This window comes from Alexandromys fortis, unplaced genomic scaffold (genome assembly GCF_014885135.2).
Source record: "Alexandromys fortis isolate MF-2015 unplaced genomic scaffold, M_Fortis_MF-2015_v1.1 scaffold_60, whole genome shotgun sequence".
NCBI lineage: Eukaryota > Metazoa > Chordata > Mammalia > Rodentia > Cricetidae > Alexandromys > Alexandromys fortis.
The window spans coordinates 5,189,849-5,208,705 of record NW_026067946.1 but is presented as its reverse complement, the minus strand read 5'-3'; the positions used below and the strand labels follow the sequence as shown (position 1 = coordinate 5,208,705).

The 18,857-nt window shown below is 40.7% G+C and overlaps 1 protein-coding gene across 1 annotated transcript in view; it reads left to right on the top strand.

The window, feature by feature from the left end:
- The window catches only part of LOC126505968 (peroxisomal multifunctional enzyme type 2), a 46,444-nt gene that overhangs the window by 26,401 nt on the left and 1,186 nt on the right, over window positions 1-18,857 (top strand). Inside the window, exons 12-17 of the mRNA XM_050149212.1 lie at window positions 1,659-1,728; window positions 4,611-4,717; window positions 5,795-5,881; window positions 8,958-9,044; window positions 10,842-10,980; window positions 17,037-17,164. Coding sequence (XP_050005169.1) covers window positions 1,659-1,728; window positions 4,611-4,717; window positions 5,795-5,881; window positions 8,958-9,044; window positions 10,842-10,980; window positions 17,037-17,164 — 618 coding nt within the window. The remainder of the gene's footprint in view (window positions 1-1,658; window positions 1,729-4,610; window positions 4,718-5,794; window positions 5,882-8,957; window positions 9,045-10,841; window positions 10,981-17,036; window positions 17,165-18,857) is intronic.

Below are 18,857 nucleotides of genomic sequence, written 5' to 3'. Positions count from 1 at the left end.
GAAAGACAGGAAGATCCAGCATACTGAGAGCGGAAACTCCGCAGCAGTGAGAGGACCACCCTGAGATGCAGCCCTCTCAAGCCACACAATCTGTTCACCTCTGTGCACGGCCTTCATATGGCTTGGCTTCCAGGATTGCTAATTTGGAGCTGTGGCATCCTTCCTCCATAGCAAAGTGCTGTCTGCCACCTCCTTAATGGATGGCTGTAGGGAGATGTTTTGATTTGGAAAGATGTTTAGCTTTCTGCGTCTCACAGGGCCTCAGATTCCCCCTTGGTGCTTTTCATTCACTAGGCAGCTCTTGGGGGATATTTTTTTTTTGTCTTTGCTTCTCCAAAAGAGATGCTTTCTGAGACTTGCATGTAGACATGCACACTTTTCTGGGGTTTGCATCCGCAGCCATGCACGCTTTTCTGGGGATTGCCTCCGCAGGCACACACACTTTGTCCTCTGTGTAGACAGAGCTCTAATCAAGTGCTAACAAGAGACTTTGTTCACTTACACTGTTGCTAAAGTCTTGTAAAAAGATTTAGAAATTGCTAATGTTCGCTGAGGCAATACCCATGAGTTTTATCTCATTTAATTTCTCCAGTTGTTCTCTGAAAGTGAGTCCTCTTAGCTTGAGGCTTATCTTGGTGGAGAAACTTGTTTAGCAATGATAGGAATGGATGTGAATCCAGGTCCCTCTGGAACCAAAGTCCATTATGTAGCTCGTGTCTGACGACTTCCCTTTGTGGGCCTGAGATGTCCTTTTACATTGTATACACAGTAGTGGATAGTGCATAGTTTCCTGGTGTTTACTGTTTGTGTACAGCTTTTGAAAAAAAATAACCATTTCTTTTCTAACACATAAAAACCTTGTATTTAGAAGAACATAACTACAGTAAAAAATACTGAGCCACAGAGAAGTGAAATTTTTCTCAAAAGCAGACTTGATAAGGAAAAGATGCTGAGGCCGGTCGGACATAGAGTGTAACAAGCGATTGTAAAGATGCATTAAATACCCAGCTGCCCTGTGACTCTCTGCTTCAGTTCTGAAGAGCACTCTAGTTTGAAAACTGCACAGTTTAAGTCCCAGAAAACGACGGCTTTCCCTGCTGTTGCCCACATTTTCCTGTTGTTCTTGCCTTACCTGTGTAAATCAGTAGTGTGACCGTCTGAGCTACTGAGTCATACTGGCAAGCTATTGGCTGCTTTTTGTGCATGACCTGATATTCAGGATTTAGTGTGCCAGAAAGATGAAAGTTTGTGAGAAGCTATCTATTTGCCCAGTACTATGTTACAGATTTCAAATTGAAAAAAACCCATTAAGAAAGTTGGCATAGATTCTGATTGGCTAAGAGATTTTTAGCCCTTTACCTATCTTGGTAGGGTTTTCCCTTCTGTGAGTTTCCCCTTAGGTGGGGATGGGGGGGGGGAGGGTGTAATTCTTGCTTTCCTTTCTCACTGCTTTATCCCTCACTCTACTGATTACAGTGAAAGACCTTATTAAAACTTAAAGTTACAGGTAATCTTGTTTTTATAGAAATTAGTTATCTTTTAGATCACAGTCTAGATTTATGTATTATATATTTTAATCAATAGTTGGCTGTGCCTCTTGTCCTGCACTTATTGCTTTTTCAGAAAACACTGAGTACTGTGGTAATTTTTCTCTGCAGGCTGCTTTGTACCGCCTCAGCGGAGACTGGAATCCCTTACACATTGACCCTAGCTTTGCTAGCATTGCTGGTGAGTTGTAAATTGTGTGAGTTACTGAAAAGTCTTAGCTCAGTTAACTAAGAGTACACTTAAAGAAAGTGCTGCTTGCGACTGCTAATTTCAATGGCATTTCAAGACAGTTCTCATATTTATTCAAAGGCTATAGAAAGGTACGAAGTGTTGAGGAAATGGAGTGTGGTTTGCTTGAAATTCAGAAGGTGGAGTGAAGCTGCTCTATTGTAGGCCTAGGATAAAGCAACGGGGAAGGATGTGTGCTGTCATGAGGTGGGCAGGGTCATCTGGGGAGAACAAAAGCTTGAAATGTTACAGAGGTTTATGAGAGGTACAAGGGAGCCACTGCTAAGGGACCAGGTCCAAGTCAGGGACCTCCATGTTAGCAGGCCCACACCAGGGACATCTACGGGAACAGGTCTGAGCCGGAGCAGGCCCAAGGCAGCTACCTCAGTAGAAGCAGCCCCAAGCAAGCAACCTCCATGGGAGCAGACCTAATGACCTCTGGAATTGGAGAGCAACACCTGAGAGCTCCAAGTTACCTTCAAGAACACTGAGTGACCTCTGGGTGACTGGAACTGTGGCCCTGACTGCACCATGAGAATCAACCCTTTGAGCCTTGGATTCATGGGCACCTGGAAGATTGATTACCAGAGACACAGCTCGAACTACACCAATCAGATGAGCAGATTAGTAGACAAGGTAAGAACACACTCAACACCACAAAGAGCAACACAACAGCAATAAAAACTAGTGGCTCTACAACAGCAAGACTTGAACAACCAAATACAGATGAAGCAGAAGAAAATGACCTAAAAAATAACTTTAGGAGAATGTTTGAGGCCCTACAAGAGGAAATGAAAAATTCCCTCAAAGAAATTGAGGAAAAGGTAAACAAAAAATTGGAAGAAACCAACAAATCCCTTAAAGAAAACCAAGAAAAAAACAATCAAACAGATGAAAGAAACTATTCAAGACATGAAAACTGAAATAGACACAATAAAGAAAACACAAACTAAGGGAATTATAGAAATGGAATTATGAGGAAATGATAAGGAACCACAAATGCAAGTATAAACAGCAGAATACAAGAGATGGAAGAGAGAATATTAAGTGCTGAACATACAATGGAAGAAATACAATCATTGGTCAAAGAAAACATTAAATCTAACAAAAGTTTAACACAAACTATTCAGGAAATATGGGACACCATTAAAAGACCAAACCTAAGAATAATAGGGATAGAAGAAGCATAAGAAGTCCAACTAAAAAAGCACAGAAAATATATTCAACAAAATCATAGAAGAAAACTTTCCCAACCTAAAGAAGGACATGCATATGAAGATACACGAAGCTTACGGAATACCAAATGGAATGGAACCCCAAAAAAGTCCCCTCGCCACATAATCAAAACACTAAACATAAGAATAAGGAAAGAATATTAAGGGCTATGATAGAAAAAGGCCAAGTAACATATAAAGGCACACCTATCAGAATTACACCTAACTTCTCAATGGAAGCAATGAAAACCAGAAGGACTTGGCCAAGTGTTATGTAGACATTAAGAGGCCACGAATGCCAGCCCAGACTACTATACCCAGCAAAACTTTCAATCACCATAGACAGACAAAACAAGATAGTCCATGACAGAACCAGATTTAACTAATACCTACCCACAAACTCAGTCCTATACAAAGTACTAGAAGGAAAACCCCAACCCAAGAAGTTGGCTACATCCACAGAAACACAGACAATAGATGATCTCACAGCAGCAAATCCCAAAGAAAGGAAAAATACACACAATAACATCACTAACAATGAAAACTAAAATAACAGGAGATAGCAATCATTAATCATTAATATCTCTTAATATAAATGGACGCAACTCACCTATAAAAAGATACAAGCTAACACATTGGATACAAACAATCCATCTTTCTGCTGCATACAAGAAACACCTCAACCTTAAAAACAGACATCACCTCAGAGTAAAGGGTTGGGAAAAAATTTTCCAGTCAAATGGATCTGGTGTACCTATCCTAATATCTAACAAAATAGACTTCAAACTAAAATCAATCAAAAGAGACAAAGAAGGAATTTCATATTAGTCACAGGAAAAATCCATCAAGAGGAAATCTCAATTCTGAACATCTATGCCCCAAATACAAGGACACCCTCATATGTGAAAGAAACACTACTAAAGCTTAAATCACACATTAAACCCCCACAATAATAATAATAATAATAATAATAATAATAATAATAATAATCTTCAACACTTCATTTTCACCACTGGACAGGGCTACCAGATAGGATCCTAATAGAGACATATATGGACTTAATCTACATGGGAAGTTGAAAAAGACAAGATCTCCTGAGTAAATTTGGTAGCATGGGGACCATGGGAGAGGGTAGAAGGGGAGGGGAGAGAAAGGAAGGGGAATGGAGAAAAATATATAGCTCAATAAAAACAATAAAAAAGAGAGGTTTATGAAACCCTCCTCTGTGGTTTGTTTCAAATAAATGAAATGAATAAGTTTTTTGTGTTCCCAAATTTTTCAAAAAATACTTTTTGTTATTTGTATCTTAATTTTTCCCTAGGAAGTCTGAAGTACTGTTTGTAAAACTTTTTTTTAAAGTATACAGTCTCAATCTGTAGCCCCGGCTGGTTTGGGACTTGCTACGTAAGCCAGGCTGGACTTGAATTTAGAGAGTTTTGCCTACCCCTGTCTCTGCAGTGCTGTGATAAAGGTGATGCCCTCTTTCCTGGCGTGTTCTTTTTCTTAGTAGATGATATAATTCATTGTAAAATTGCAGTTTAAAAGATATTAAAATGCTGAATTAAATACATACTTAGATATGGCATTTTTCGTGTATAACAGTTTTCCAAATTTTCTCAGGTTTTCAGAAGCCGATATTACATGGATTATGTACTTTTGGATTTTCTGCAAGGCATGTTCTACAGCAGTTTGCAGATAATGATGTGTCGAGATTCAAGGCGATCAAGGTATATGTCTCTTGCATAGTTTTTTTTGGCGGGGAGGAGTGAGTTGAGACAGGATTTTTCTGTGTAGCCCTGGCTGTCCTGGAACTTGCTCTATAGACCAGGCTGGCCTGGAACTCACAAAGCTCCACCTGCTTCTGCCTCTGGGGTGCTGGGGTTAAAGATGTGTACCACCCTGTCCAGCCTCAGCATATAAACTTTTGAAACTCTGCCTTTGCTGTACAGAAGATGTCAGAGGGCTGAGTTTGGTCTCTCACAACACTGCAGCTCTGACGGGACTCAGTGTTTAGGTTTGTGCTTACAAGCTGAATTCAAGGTTTTACTGTTTACTCACTTTGTTATTAACAAAGGAAACTGTTTCTGCCTACAATAGTTTTGTCTAAGTCAAAGATGTGTACCTGAAAGACGCTAGGGCAGTGTCAGATAGCTTTGAAAGTATTTATTACTTTACTCTCCATACCAGAGTGGAGACAAATGTTCTGATGCCTGGACCTTAACAACACTCATTATTTTCATGTTTCATTTAGTCACAATCAGCTTTTTTAGTTCTGTAATGTGTGTATAGATTTACACAGTAACATAAGTGATCCTGCTCTAAAATGTGCAAATATTTTCTTCTGTGTGCTCACCTGAGCCTTCAGCTCCCAGAATAATTAATACTACATTGAACTCCAGATTGTTCTGGTGGCTGCCAGTATCACTACCTAATAGGATTATGGTTTTGGTTTTTGATTTGTCATAAGAACATGCTGCTTACTGGTGCTGCCTTTTCTTTTCCTTTTCCCAGTGTTGGGAATTGAATTTAGGACATCAGATGACCCAGGCAAGCACACACTCTACCAGCGAGCTATGTTCCAGCCCTGCTTCTTGTTTTGAGAGAAAAGAATTAGCTTATTGTGGATGTGTATGATTGTCAGCGTCCTTTCGTTGTTAATTTCCTACATCTCAGATATCTTCTGTGAAGCTTAATGCATTTAAATCTCTACTTTTCCCCTCTTATGTAGACCTCTGAAATTTCCCTTCCAAGTAGAAGAGTTTCATTTAAAAACATTTTTAATGCTTAAACTTTTATTTTAATAGGTTCGTTTTGCCAAGCCAGTATATCCAGGACAAACTCTTCAAACTGAGATGTGGAAGGAAGGAAACAGAATTCATTTTCAAACCAAGGTATACGTCATAGAGTTGGAAGTATGCTCTGTGTGACCTTCACCACACACTGTCACAGGGTTGGATGTGTGTCCTGTGTGACCATCACCCTGAGTTGGAAGTATGTGTGTGACCCTTCACCACACATTGTCATTTTGTTCTCTGTTAGCATTTTTGTGGTTAGTAATAGCAATCTTTGAGAAGAAACTTGAAGTACTCTTAAAGTTAATGCTGTCTTTTAGTTGAAACTAAGATTCCTCATGTACCTTTTAAATTTTTCCCTCACTCTTTAATGAAAGATCTTGCAGCCTGGCTCAAGAGAACCAGAACAGCAGTTTACCTGGTCTAACAGCAAAGGCATTCGATACTTGCTGTGTTAGTGGCATATTTACTTGTATTCTAGAGAACTGTGAGGTTGGAGCCTTTAGTTTTTCCCTGGACAGAAACCATGTACTCTTGAGCACACAAAAAGTATATAAATTAACATTTTGCATCATAGAGCCTGGGCCTAATGAATAATTGCCAAGCCAATCAAGGTGTCCCTCTGCTGATTGAACTAATTTTGAGGGAAACACAGCGATGCTCCAGAAAAGCACTAAGAGGACATTCAACTGTTTCACTATTAACAGTTTCCAAAGCAGCCTTTGTTGCCACAGCTACGCAGCTAATAGTTTTCTGTCCATCACTCCGTACCACATAGAACAGGCTGAAGTCTCCAGCAGTGGCAGTAACACTTTTATTTATGGAGAGGCTATAAGCACTGTTGTCTTCAATAGCAACTTTCAGTAACAACTCTGCATTGAAATGTAAGAAAGTCTAGGTTCCTAAGAAAACCTTGAGGTTGGTAATGACTTGCTGATGGCCCCATAAGCAGTGTTTGAGCAGGATACAAATGCAGCTTCACATGGCTCCAAAGCTTCAGTGTCCAGGTTTATTTTTGCAGTAGTTTGTTCCCTCAGGAACTGGTAAGTTAGCAGAATTCTGCTGTAGTGTTAATGCCTTCCTGCTGCTGATGACCCGTTCATGATTTAGGGAAATCATTTGTTTTATTTTGCAAATTTCTTCTGTATTAAAGACCCCAGTGTAAGTTTTGCCTTACCGTTAGAAACAGTCTCTCTGATTTTTTTTTAAAAAAAATTTAAACGGTCTTATTCTGTAGCCCAGGCTGCCCCATTAGAACTTTCATGCACTGCCAAGCCCAGCTCAGGTAGTACCTGAGACTCTACCATTCACTCCCACTGACACAGCACACACCCTGGGTTTCTCTGAAACCTTATTTCACTTAAAACCTTTGCTTCCTGTTCTTCAGCTCTCTCCTTTTCTTATTGTCTTGCATAAAATGGTGGTGGAGTCTGGGAATCGAACCCAGGGTGTTGCCCGTGTTCAGCAAATACTGTATAACCCCAGCCCTAGAATTCAGAATCTTCCTTGAAAATTAACGTGCACAAATGAGCTAGGAATGTAGCTCAGTGACAGAGCATTTATCTGCTGTGCACTAGGCCCCGGGTTCAATCCCTAGAACCACGAAGAAAGCAAGAAAGACACAAACACAAAATAGTATGAACTCAAAGATGTGAGGACCACAGCACCGTATGAAACGTTATAGGCTTTTATTTTCACACAGTCCTAGCATGAACAGTACATGGGCACTTTCTGTGAACTTAAAGAGCTGAGAAATAACCTAAATGTAATGTGTTCTTCCATTTTAAATGGCTCCAAACATGCTTTCTCTTTTCATAGTATTTTCTCCTTCCCCAGTAATTACAGGGACATAGAAGACTCCTACCGTGACTCCCTCCTTTCCAGGGTATTTTAAGAAACATTTAAAACAAGTGTTTCAGAACTCTATGCTCATGTGCTTACAAAAAAGCAATTTGCTAAAGTGTATTTTGGTTTTTCATTAATCGTGTCTGTGTTTTTCACTGGATATATAGTTTAAAAAGAACAAATTGTGGGAAAGGTATTTTCCCTCCTTTCAAGAGTGAAGGGAGGTAGTCAAGGGAGTTAGTTAAGATCAAAGTTGTATCACTTGCTACCTTAACTTTGGGAAACTTGTTCTCTTCACTGTAAATCCTTCTTTTTCCTTTTGAGACAGTGTTTGGCTATAACACAGCCTGTACAGAAAGATACTTCCTTAGTCTTGGCTGTCCTTGAACTTGAAGTTCTCTTGCTTCAGCCTTTTGGGTGCTAACATTACACCCCTGGCTTGTATTGTTCTTATGGAAGAATAGTCACCCGGATGATTTGAAATATAGGATGAGGAAGGAGAGTTTCTTTAATGTCAAGTGTAAAAGGTTGTTGGGATATTTTCTTTATGCTGTGTATACATCTGACTTGAAATAGGACCCAGAGTTATGACTTTGCAAACAATTGTCTGTTCCTAGCCAGTTTTAACCTATATTAACAGAACACATTTGCTCCACATGGGGTATTAGGGCATACCTTCTACTATTTCCAACAGTTGTTTGCTCACCCTTGCTCCCCTAAAAATACTCTTAGGCTTAGGAAAAGAAAATCTCCAAAATACCAGCACTCGGGCTCTATCCTAGGTCATTAAATTAGCATTCCAGTTTGAAAAACACTTGGTTTTATTATTTTTAAATTATGTGTACGTGCATGAGAGTGCAAGTGCTCCCAGAAGTCGGAGGGGTCAGATCTCTGGGAGCTTGAGTTGTAGATGTTTGTGAGCTGCCTGATGTGGGTGCTGGGAACCAAACTGTTCTGGGAACTGAACTGGGGCTCTGAGGAAGAGTAAGGAAGAAGACAGTGCTCTTAGCCACTGAGCCATTGCTCCAGCTCCTTTGATTTGTATTTTGGAAGATGAGACTTGATCATAGTGTTTTTTATTTTCTTTTTTCCTTTAAAAGTCATCAGTTGACTCTCTATCCAGGCTTAGTAACAGTCGTATTAATTCAGAAAATCCTTATGTCTATTATTTTATTATTTACATCATTGACCTTTTGTCTTATTTGGCTTTCTATCTTTTTTTTTTTCAAAGAAAAGTCTGAGGTTTCCTTAAAATGACTGTAGCATTTCATGATGGACATGCAAACCGTCAGCGTGAACTGTGTTTCTTTCCTATCCCGCTTCTCTTCAGGTTCAAGAGACTGGAGACATTGTCATTTCAAATGCGTACGTGGATCTTGTGCCCTCATCTGGAGTCTCAGCTCAGGCACCTTCTAAGGTAGGCTGCGAAGTCTGGCGCCCAGACTTCCCTGTGCGAGCCTTAGTTCATGCCACTTCGGGATTTTCAGGCCACTTCCTTTAGCTATGAGAAGCCTATTGAAGAAATGACATAATTTAAAACTGATTGGAATGAAAAATATTTTGATAACTTAGGCTTTGAAAAATCTTTGCAGAATATTGGGATACTTTAGGAGAAAATTGTCTGCTTTAAGAATGTCTAGCTCAACTGGACTGAAATCTCAAGGTCCAAATCAGGAGCAGAAGGAGAGAGAGCACAAGCAAGGAACTCAGGACCGCGAGGGGTGCACCCATACACTGAGACAATGGGGATGTTCTATCAGGAACTCACCAAGGCCAGCTGGCCTGGGTCTGAAAAAGCCTGGGTCAAAACTGGTCTTGCTGAACATAGCGGACAAGGAGGACTACTGAGACCTCAAGAACAATGGCAACAGGTTTTTGATTCTACTGGACCTATTGGTTTCGTGGGAGCCTAGGCAGTTTCATGGATGCTCACCTTACTAGACCTGGATGGAGGTGGGTGGTCCTTGGACTTCCCACAGGGCAGAGAACCCTGATTGCTTTTTGGGCTGACGAGGGAGGGGGATTTGATTGGGGGAGGGGGAGGGAAAGGGGAGGCCGCGGTGGGGAAGAGACAGAAATCTTTAATAAATAAATAAATTAAAAAAAAAAGAATGTCTAGCTTAGTTTTAATGAGAAATTTTAAAAAGTATTTGGAGAATAAAAGGTGAAAAGTTAAGTAACCTATTCTTTTTTCTTGATTTAAAGGTTTGTATGAAGATATGAAGACAATATCATGTCTTATTTATTAAAATATTAATATTTTAGTAATACTAAGTCTTTTGATAAAATATTTGTATTTTTTGTCCAAAATATTAACTTAATAATGTTGAAACTTTCACAAACATTATCTTTTTCCTTCATAAACCATGTTATTATATAACAAACAAAGTTAACATTTTATGAGAATAATCTAAGCTTAAAGCCTATGATATCTTACAGCCAGAAATAACTAAACACTTCATAGAATTTACTACTATTTTAGAAACAAAAACTGAAGACCATAGGACTTGATTATTTGAGAAGCTAATTAGACCTAGGCACACAGCTTCCTCTTTTTTTTTTCTTCCTTAATTTGTGTGGGGCGTGGTTTGGTGGACGCACCTTGCAGGTACACGCAGAGGTTGTTATCAGATGACCTCCTCAATTACTTTTCCCCCTTGATTTTTAGACAAGGTCCCTCACTGAACCTGGAGCTCATCATTTTAGCTAGACTGGCTTCCCAGCTAGCCTCTGGACCAGTGCTGAGGTTAGACTGTGTGTTACCACACCCAGCTTTTGACATGGCTGCTTGGGATTCAAATCATAACCTCATGGTTTTACAGGAGGCACTTTACCTAAGACACTAAAATATTATTTTAAAAATATTGGTAAAATAAAATTTTCTTACTGCATGGTGGTGGCTCATGCCTTTAATCCCAACACTTGGGAAGCAGAGGCAAGTGGATCTCTGTGAATTGAAGGCCAGCCTGGTCTACAGAGCTAGTTCCAGGACAGCGAGGGCTGTTACACAGAGAAACCCTGTCAAGAAAAAGAAAAGGAATTTTTCTGGTAGGGCAAACAATGCTGGGTTGTATAATACAAAGTGCAAAATAAGCCTAGTGTGAAGAAAATAGTTTAGCTGTGTTATCTATGACCTGGAAAAAAATCACTCTTATTGTATGTATGTGTAATCATTTCTTTGTGAAGTTTTCAAATATGATTTCCTCCTTGTCAGGGTGAGGGGCTTCAGAGTGCTCTCGTGTTTGGGGAAATAGGTCGCCGCCTTAAGGACATTGGACGAGAGGTGGTGAAGAAAGTAAACGCTGTATTTGAGTGGCACATCACGAAAGGTGGAAACATTGCAGCCAAGTGGAGTAAGTAAGATTTCTGAGTTTATATTATTCTAAGCTAACTTTTAATGGAGGTAAAGTATATTTTAAAGTTGATAATAGTCCCTTTGAAAGCATTTAAATCTAACCTACATAGTTTTTTTTTCGTTGTTGTTTTCCATGAGAGCTAATAGGTCTCAGGACATTCAAAGGCATGCATTTTTTCTCTTAAATCACAAATGTTATTTGGCAATTTCATGCACATATATAGTGTGTTCTAATTACTCTGGCCCACCCCAGCCTGTTACTCTCTCCTCTTTCTGGCAATTCCTCATCTACATTCGTATCTTTTTGTTTTGGGACCCACTGACTTTAACCAGCACTATCCATGTGAGCATGGGTGTGGAGCTATCCATTCGAGGGGTGCACTCCTTAGTTCCAGTAACTGAGGACGTGACTATGAGTCCCCCATCTTCCAGCATCTGTCAGTAGCCAGTAGTTCCCCAGGGAGGGCTAGGACGCCATAAGAATCCGCCATCCACTGCTGACCGTGAACTGTTTGGGGTTCTTGTTTCCCTTCCAGTCTTTGTGTAACTGAGGCAAATCACAGTATTTGGCTGCAGGGAAAAACCTCTTTTGGTCTCTTGGTGTGGGAGAAGGCATCCCTTGTGCCAGCCCTGTGTTGCACTAGAGAGTAGATATTTAAAGGCTACCTTAGGGAATAGCTTGCCTCTACTCTTTCCCCCCAACAATAAGTTTTTAAGGTGGTTTGCCAAATGCTGAAGTACTGAGAATTGTGTGTTTTATATTGTTGGTAAGTAGTCCGGCTGTGCTCATACCATGGTATACCAGAAACAGGGTACAGGGACTAGAAATGAGTATATAGGCTAGGTGTGCTACCGTGTGCTGTCCTTGTCCTTGAGCAAATGTGGCACTGATGGGTCACATTCCTCCCCAAGATTCCAGACCGTGCCCATGTTTTCCTCTCCCTTTCTGGTAGTACCACATTTCTGGGCAGAACGTATGTGTATAGTGGGGAAATTTTTTTAAATTCAAATTATGTCTAGTTCTAGAGAGAATGCTGATATCAGCTGAGACACTTTGGTGTTGATTATGAAGACAGAAAGTATGCCTTGAAGTTTGCTATTTCTAAGGCCCATCACCTATTGTTAGATAGGAACAGGAGGTCTGCCTGAGTGAGGGCAGAGTTACCTCTGCTGGCAGGGCTGAGAAGATCTAATGCCCTTCCTCCTGCCACTGAAAGGGGGAAGGTAAAGCCCCTGGTTAATACAGCAAGTCAGAGAAGGGCCTCAGGGCAGGAGTTTTGGAAAGAAAGCAATCTACCCTCATCTTCATACCTTGGGGTACAGTGTTTAGTAATAACAGTATTCATAGATTGTACATCTTTAAGCTAGGGACTAAATTCACACTTGTCTTTGTTCAAGAACAGTGACTGTTGTTAGTGTCATTTTATTACACAAAATAAAAAATTGGCACTGAACATCAGGACACAAGGATCTGTGCCGTTTGTTGTCTCACCTTTGAATAAAGGCCATCCTTGTCCCTTTATTTTTCTGGGGATCTTTGATTGTGTTGAAAGTGTCAATAAAGAAGTTTGTGAGTCCCCGTGGAACTCTTGCTTGTCCTGATTGTACCCTGTTGTACTTTGGCTAGTCCTAGTTACCTGCGTCTTTTCATTTGACCTTGGGCTTAACTCTGAGAAAGGACCGCAGTTCCTCTGTTGGCAGCTCCTGTCAGGGCTATAGCGCATGTCAGTATGCACAGGTGCAGGTTGGTAAGTGCTGACAGCCACGTGGGACTCACAGTTCAGAGAGATGAGATCACTGTCCTTTTAGAGGAACAGAAAATGGATGCTTGTTTTCCCTCAGTTGGTTTCCTGTATAGATGATGCTCTTTCTTTTTCTTTGGTCGTGAAATGTACCATTGAAACGTTTTACTAGCAATGGTCATATTTTTTTTTTATTAATTCCTAAAACCATTAAAAAATTATCTAGTAAGCTATTTGGTCCTAATCTGGTGTTCTGTTAACAGTAAATGTCAGAGGAATGAAAGGTGGCAGAATAAGCGGCTTAGGTCTGGGGATGCCTGCTGTGCAGGAGGTCTCGGGTTCCATTTCCAGCACCACACAACAAAGACAGAGTGAGCAGGAGGCTTCAGGTAGCCTGCAGAATTGTTTGTGCCTGAAAAGTTAAGCAGTTACTCTGATTTGAAATTTGGAAGCTGAAAGATTTGGAGGTGGAAAACTTTTCCCTCTTACAACTCACTGCTAACAAAGTCTGACCCAGCACAGGTGGCATTACTGTCTTTATTTGCTTCACCAGTGTCAGAGTGGAGAAGTAACATCCTTGTTTATACAGTGTTGCACCTCTGGGGGAGGGGCTTTTCTAGTTCAGAGTCTCTAAAATCAGAACAATTCTGAATTCAGAACATATCCAGGCGGATTAGAGATCTGCATGTGTGCATGAGGAAAGATGAGCGTAGCGTCAGGATGGAGAAATTGGTCATTCAGTGAAGGGTTTAGGATTCATGTGCCATGGCCCCTACTGGGTTGGAAATGAACGGGCATGAAAAGACTAGAAGAAAGGCAGACCTTAGTTAGCGTCAGGATAGTAATGGAGAGGAGGGGCCAGATGTGAAACCACTGAACTCCCCTGAGCACTCTTTATGTCTGAATATCAGAAGAAATGAAGACATCTGGGGTAAAACTGAGGTTTTAAACGTGTGCTCCTGAGAAATGGCGACTCATTTCTGGAATGGCAGGATGGGGAAGGAAAAGCAGTTTGTAGTGAGGAAATGAACTGTGATGGCAGAACTGTGGTCAGTCAAGGTTTGGCTAGATTGTGGCTGTGTGCCTGCTGCTCATGGGTAGGTGACAGCTGCAAGCAGAGGGTGGGAAGCGCAGTCAGAGTGCATCCATCAGCTTTGCCACCTTGATGATGCGACGCGAGAGTGGAGGATGTCTGTCACTCCTGTTCACAGAGAATTCCACTTACAAATTTCCATTTTATAGTTCATTGTAATGCTAAGTGCATGGTACATGTTTCCAAGTCATTCGTTTGTTGCTTGAGTCTTTAGAGTTATAGGGTACATTCAAACTATGAAACTGTATACAAGTACTTATTATATCCTAAATACACAATGTTGCTTGCTAAACAGAATGTGTTCTACGTTCCTTAGAGTGATAGGTTTAGGCAAATGGCTTGAGCTGGTTTATTCTCTCCAGTATCATACCTGTATTCTTTTATATTATATGAACCAATGTGTAAAAATTTTATCTAGATACCAAGATCATAGAGGTACAATTAATTTTTGTTTGAATATTGTTTGGTGAAGTGAATTAGTTGAGTTTTAATTAAGTGTCCAGAGCTGACTGCATATCTGGACTGGAGTCAGGTGTGTCCGGTGCAGTGTGATAGTGACCGGATGGCGGTGCTCTCTGAATATGTTTATCCATTTTGGAAACTTGTCCCTATGTGGAAGAAGTGTGGAGACTGGAGAACTGGCATTCCTTGCAGATGAGAATCCAAACCTTCTTGATCAGAATCTATGAGCTGTGGCTTGGGATTCCTCTTCTGAAGTCAAATTGGATTATCCTTTAAGATTTTTCAGCTAAAACATAATTTTTTTATCTTTTGAGGCAAGATCTTGCTTTATAGCCCAGGCTGGCCTCAAACCAGAAACTCTCCTGCCTTAACTTCATAAGTGGCTAGAGTATAGGCATGTGCCAGCTCACTAGGCCTAACACTAAAATTTAAAGATGCCAGTTTCAGATTTTGGGTTGAGATTCAGAAGTGTCTTGTGAATTTCCAGAAAACAGATTGTCTTTGGAAAGGATCTGCTATCAAATCATCAGCAAGGATTTTCCCAACAGTGAGCAGCTGCTGCTTTCTAGTGCAGCTCCCGACTCCATGCCCACAGAACCTCCCGCTTCAGAGGCCGACAGTCCTCTTGGCATGCAGCGTGCCCTAACATCGTTTGCCAAGTTTCTTTGCTAACAATAAATTCTGACATAGAGATAAAACTGCAAAGATCCTAATGAGAAGTAACAGTTATCTTTCATCTGCTACTTCAAATTGTTCAAATTTTATCCCATTTTGTAAAAGTGTATGTACGTAAGATAACTTGGAGACTTGGTATTGTAAGGGTGTAAGGCTACTCTATTATTTCAAGAACAAAGGCATTCTCTGACCACAGAGTGGTTGTCAGTGTCAGGAAGTTAACATTTCTACACTGTTCTTATCTGCTCTACCACCTTATTAATGTTCCACCGTTTGTCCCAATAGGCTGTTTAAAGCAAAGGCATAATAACAGTAGTAGTAGCAAGAGTAGAAATGGAGAGAGAGGGGATGAATGCCCCCCTCTGGCCTGCTCACACTCCGAGCTGTTGTCAAGTTCCTGGCTGTTGAAACCCAGATACGTTGTCTGTCTTATTTATCACCTTGATGTTTTGGAAAAGTTATTTTGAAGAATATTCTTTAGTTTGATTTATTTGATATTATTCATGATCAGGTTTGCGAATTTTGGACATACGCGTAGCAAAGTTTTATGTCTTTGCTGTTTCTCTTTTTCTTCTTCTAAAAATCTTATATTTTAGTAGGGAGTGATGGCTGCCTTCTGTAATCCTAGCATTTAGGAGGCAGAGGTAGAGTTTGAGGACAGCCTTGCCGCTCCTCTTTGGTGGGCGTAGAGAACCTTTCTCTGCCCTTTGCTCGCTCACCACTTCCTGAATGCTATCTTCACAGAGTGGATGGGATTAGGTGACAAGATGGGTTTTTTACCTCCCCCCTGCCCTGTAGGGACAGTAATTCTAGCTGAAGTTGTTCTGAACTCTTCTAGAGACTTGATCATAAATCTGAACTTTCACAGTGAGCACAGTGAACTCTGCCATTGGGGGGAAGTGCAGTTTCTTTATCCTACAGAAGACCAGTAGTAACCTACAGACATCTGGATTCTAAATGACCTGGTGATGCTTCTCCCACATACACCAAAGCCCCCCGAGCATTTGACTGTTTGGCTCCTTCACCCCACATGTCTATGTTCTTGCTAAGCACTATCTTTTCTTGTATCAGTGTAGCCATGAGCTTCTCACAGTTCCAAATCTCATGTCTGCAAATGGTGCGTGGGTTAGTTTGAGGGAAAGAGGAACAGAACAATCATGGATTGTTGTTGCTCGGTAGAGTTACTCCTTTACTATGGTACTAATGTATGCAAAGTAAAGTGTTATCACTGAGCACAGTTTTTATGTACACTACATCCCCCCCCCCTCCCCAGTGGGGCTTGGACAGAGGTGTGCAGCATTAAAGCCGTAGATGGTAAGTCTATTGGTTGGCAGAGGTTTGCTTTCCTTTCCTTTTCCATACCCTCTCCTTTCTGTCCCCTTCTGTTGCCTTTTTTTGTTGTTGTTGTTGGTTTTGTTTTTGTTTTTTCAAGACAGGGTTTCTCTGTGTATCTTTGGTGACTGTCCTGGAACTAGCTCTTCTAGACCAGGCTGGCCTTGAACTCACAGAGATCTGCCTGCCTCTGACTTCTGAATGCTGAGATTAAAGGCATTTGCCACCATGACCAGCCCAAGAAGCTATTTGCCATTGTAGTTGATTCCTGCTGGGAAAGGAAGGTCAGTTTTCTCCAATGTCAGTGTTACTGGGTACCTTCTTTGCTGAGGGCCCAGCCCCGTTAAAGGCCTTAGGTGTATATCCCAGCAAATTCACTTGTTAGAAACTTGTTCTATATTCAATTCCTATTTATATCAGTATTTCTAGATATAAAATGCCTGATTAAAAAAAAGCTATTTACTGAGCTGACTATTACAAAGTACTTTAGAAAAAGTAGATTTCCAAGTTCTACCTTTTGGTGCACACTGCAGGAGGATTGCTGTGAGTTCTAGACCAGTCTTGGCTACCAGGTGAGACCCCATCTCAGCAACCACAACAAAAATTTTCTACATGAGAAAGCACACGATCTAGAAGTAGAACAAGTACAGAACACATGAATAACTCGGGAGCCGCGACAGCTCCCGTTTAGTTCACTTTTTGTGTCGTATTTTGGAGAAAATGTAACACATTGTTTTCTTGTTTTCCCAGCCATTGACCTGAAGAATGGCTCTGGAGAAGTGTACCAAGGCCCCGCAAAGGGCTCCGCTGACACCACCATCATAATTTCTGATGAGGATTTCATGGAGGTGGTCCTGGGCAAGCTTGACCCTCAGAAGGTAATGTTCTGAAGGTTTTCATTAATTAAGTTTATACTTATATTCTCATCAACAAGTCAGATTTTAAAAATTATTATTTCAGTTAGTAGCTTTGAAATATTTTTTGGGGGACTGTAAGTCCAATTTATCATTTACTAAAAACAATATAAAATCCAAACTAGGCATTTTAAATCTATAGTTTGAGGTGTAAAACTTGTGTGTGATAGAAGTTGAATAATATCTGAGGTGTTTCAACTTTCAGCTAGTGGATTTTGGGATATTTATACAGATTTTACTAATCTAAAAATTTGGAATCGGAAATACTCCAAAATTAAACAAACAGATGACCCCCCAAAACACCTTGATTTGCTTTTCTCAGGAAGTTAAGAGTTTTGCTTTAGTGACATTCAGCCAACATAAAGTAACTCATAACTCATGAAAAACCTAGAAATAGAATATTTATAATAGTCGCTGAAGTTAAAGCATTCCGGGGCATCGGAAATTGTCAGGAAGACAGGAGGCCTCTGTGACTACTGTTAATATTATTCTGAAAACGTTATCTGTTTCGAACACAAAATTGAAGTAACCCATGCAGTAATTTACATAGAGGAGAAAAATTAGTTATTTTCAGTTTGTAGTAGTGTGTACAATGAATGGGCTCAGACAATTATTTGAATGTACAAGTATTAAGAAATGACTTCCACATAGCAGCAAAACTCATGAGATGAAAGAATTGAAGAAAACCTGTTTAAAAGCTATATATTTATATGCTATTTAAAATACTTGTTTATAAGTTATCCTCAAATTTTGAAAGTTTCTGAGAAACGCAACTTTACTTGGTCCCTGGTGATAACTGCCACTGAGAATTGGGAACACACAGCAAAACCAACCCTGGCTGTCGTTTCCTTTCCCAGGGTGCACAGCTAAGGGCTTTTGGGTGTGTGCACCCACAACATGTGGGCCGGCTGCGTCAGCTGTTCCTCTATTGCCGAGGAAGCTGCGTGTGAATACAACCAAGTGTCTCTCCTGTGAAACACTGGGGTTGTGCGGCTGCGTCAGCTGTTCCTCTACCGCCGAGGAAGCTGTGTGTGAATACAACCAAGTGTCTCTCCTGTGAAACCCTGGGGTGTGCTAGTGTCACTGCTTCAGGACCCGGAGCAGCCAGTCCCAGACAGTGCTGACAGTTAGCACATGCCCCTGGCAGAAGTCACTGCTCCCATATTTATACACAGTTGAGTCCCCCAACTCTTGCATAATCTGCAGAGACAGTGGGTCTCTGACTTGAGTATGCTGTACTGCCCAAACACTAATGATGGTCAAAAGAACCTATAGGAACCCATGGTGTCAAACTCAAAATTGCATAACAAACCAGTATTCCAAGACACATTTTCAGGCGAAATTTGCTTTCTAAAAAGACCATTCCATGAAAGTAGTAGGGATATCTATTTTACCCCACAATGGAAGGTCACATATGAGAAACAAACATATGATGATACCTCCTGCCTATGACAGCACTTTAGGAAGGGATCCTAAAGATGCTCAAGTCGATGGGGTTAGAGAGATTACTAGTTAAGAACACTCCATTGTAGACAGGACCCAGATTCAGTTTCTACTGCCCATATCAGGTGACTATGAGCCACTTGTAACTTTAGTTCAGTTCCAAGGTATCTGATACCCTCTGGCCTCTTTGAATTCCTGTACACATGTGGTACAC